Source organism: Arachis ipaensis, chromosome B03, assembly GCF_000816755.2.
Source record: "Arachis ipaensis cultivar K30076 chromosome B03, Araip1.1, whole genome shotgun sequence".
Classification (NCBI taxonomy): Eukaryota; Viridiplantae; Streptophyta; class Magnoliopsida; order Fabales; family Fabaceae; genus Arachis; species Arachis ipaensis.
The window spans coordinates 5,311,980-5,314,336 of record NC_029787.2 but is presented as its reverse complement, the minus strand read 5'-3'; the positions used below and the strand labels follow the sequence as shown (position 1 = coordinate 5,314,336).

At 38.2% G+C, this 2,357-nt stretch overlaps 1 protein-coding gene across 2 annotated transcripts in view; it reads left to right on the top strand.

Moving 5' to 3' along the window:
- LOC107629047 (probable complex I intermediate-associated protein 30) overlaps nucleotides 333-2,357 on the top strand; it is a 2,775-nt gene continuing 750 nt past the window's right edge. The window contains exons 1-5 of one of the 2 annotated variants that reach the window (XM_016331731.2): nucleotides 359-444; nucleotides 600-713; nucleotides 828-973; nucleotides 1,264-1,344; nucleotides 1,461-1,559. In XM_016331731.2, coding sequence (XP_016187217.1) covers nucleotides 393-444; nucleotides 600-713; nucleotides 828-973; nucleotides 1,264-1,344; nucleotides 1,461-1,559 — 492 coding nt within the window. In that variant the 5' untranslated portion in view covers nucleotides 359-392. Of the gene's footprint in view, nucleotides 445-599; nucleotides 714-827; nucleotides 974-1,263; nucleotides 1,345-1,460; nucleotides 1,560-2,357 lie in introns of both variants that reach the window. The other variant, XM_021117867.1, reaches the window with a different exon arrangement.

The window sequence follows — 2,357 nt, the reverse complement described above, 5'->3', positions numbered from 1 at the left end:
ATATATACTAAAGTGTTAGCCTTTTAATTATTTTTAGTTGATCAATGAATTATTCTATACAAACTAAAATTTGAATCTTGACACTTGCTTAAACAAAAGAGGATGACCAACCTAAATTAATTTTTTCAAGAGTCCCTTATCAGGTATAGATATTCTCTTTTTCTTTTACACAGAGCTAATAGAACATGGGCTTATAAGCCCAAGTAAAGCCCTGTTGTAAAGTTATTATGGCAAAAAAGAAACCTGACATACCAGAGTAGACCGAAGAACATTGAGGCCCATTAGGCCCAATTCACAGACGGTGGAGGCGCCGAGCGAGTGTAGACACTGTCAGCTCCTTCCTCAGCTCCGTGGAGAGAGAGAGAGAGAGAGAGAGAGAGAGAGAGAGAGAGATGGCGAGATTGCGAAGACTGTGGGAAGCTTCAGTCACTGCAACTAAGCGAGGTATTTGCTTCCATTTTCACCTTTTTCTCACTGTTCTGATCACTGCTAATTTACTTAGGGTTCAGATGAATATGATTATTTTGATGTTGATGTTTATAATTATTCATTTGCTCTGCTTGTGTTTGCATAAATGATTTGGAACTAAACCTGAAAAGCGTTGTCTGGTAATTTGGATGAAATGATGCCTCCGCCGGAGAGATTCATCTTCAATTTCGGCTCCAAGAAGGAGTTATCCAAGTGGCATTTGTACTCTGATTCTGAATTCGGAGGTAACAACCGAAAATTTTGTTATTGCTGCTGATTCTGATATGAATGATGCAAAGCTGGAGTTTTATTTTTGAATGTTTGATTGATTTGTTGCTACTGCTGCTGCTGCTGCATAGGGTTGTCATCTGCTTCTCTCGAGATAGCTGATTCTGAACATGGAGTAGCTACTGGGATCTTCTCTGGTAACCTTTCTTTGGATGTCACTGAGGGTGCTAAATGGAGCATTGCTCGTGGCGGTTTCTGTGGAATGCGCTCCAAAAAGGTTGCTTAATTAACTTTTGGAATGAATAGTTTAGGACTAGGAATTATTGTTCTAAGTAGCTATTGCTCTTCTAGGAATTATTGCTCTTTTATCGTTCATATTTGTTGCTAATGGGATTTCCAAGTAGAGTGAGCTTTGAAATAACGATAGGGTTGCTGCCTTGTGAGTTGTGACCTGACCTGGAGGGTCATGGATTCAAATCATTGATTTCGTTACATGATCAGCTGCCTAAATATGTGTTTTTAAATGTTAAATAAATTATTTCTCCTTGATTCTTTATAAATTTGCAGTTTGGTGGCTTCATTGATTTGGAATCATATGATACTATTGCAATGAAACTTAGAGGGGATGGCAGATGTTATATATCTACTGTGAGTGCCTTTTTGTTTTGTCAATTCTCAATGCTGAAACACTGTGGTGTCAATTCTGGAGGATTTAATTTCTGGGTAGTCTTGCAACTATCATAAAGAGTTTGGTTTTGGTGCAGATTTACACGGAGAATTGGGTCAATTCACCTGCACAGATGGAAGATAACTCATGGCAAACTTTTGTTTATGTGCCCAAAGGCAATTGGTATGTTTTAAAGGTAAGTTCCATTTGCATCTGACCGCTATAAGTTACAACCTAATGTGCCGTTTGGTGGACTAGGGTGGGGTAACTACAATATGTAGTAAGTCTTCTCAAATAATTTGAGTGATCTGTGAGGCTCTGACTATTTTTCAGTCATAGGCATGTTTGTTATGCTTAATTAATTTGTAAAAATGACTTATCAGGTGTAGGTTTTAATCTGGGATAGTTTGCTTTTTTGCTTTTTTATACAAATGTGAAATGTCTGAAGCATAGAGTCTGCAAGTTGGAAAGACCCTGAGGCATTCTCGGAGCTAAATTCTTTGCGTAAAAAATTGATGTCTACTCATTTCTTCTGAATCTATCTATAGTCTTAAAACTTCTTTTGTTACTTTTATTTGGATATTCCTTCATGAATTCGGCACCTTTCATGAGTTGATGATTAGAGACCAGAGTGTCACTCATGTTAGCTAGTGAACCAGATCTGATCAATGTTGTTTACTATGGATTATAGAATGACTTGTTGCTAGGTTGGTCCTTGTTGCTTTTCTATGAATGTGAATGCAAAGTGCTGGTAATGTGACTTGTAGGGCTGGAAGTGAGTCAAGCCAGCTCATGAACCAGCTCATGAGCCAGCTCATGAACCAGCTCATGAGCCAGCTCGAGCTCGACTCATCAATAGCTCGATAAGCTGAACTCGTGAGCTGAGTTTGAGCTTGAAATTGAGCTCATAAATTAAATGAGTCGAGCTTGAGCTTGGATAAACTAAACTCATTAGCTCGTGAGCTGACTCGATTATATATATATATATATGTTC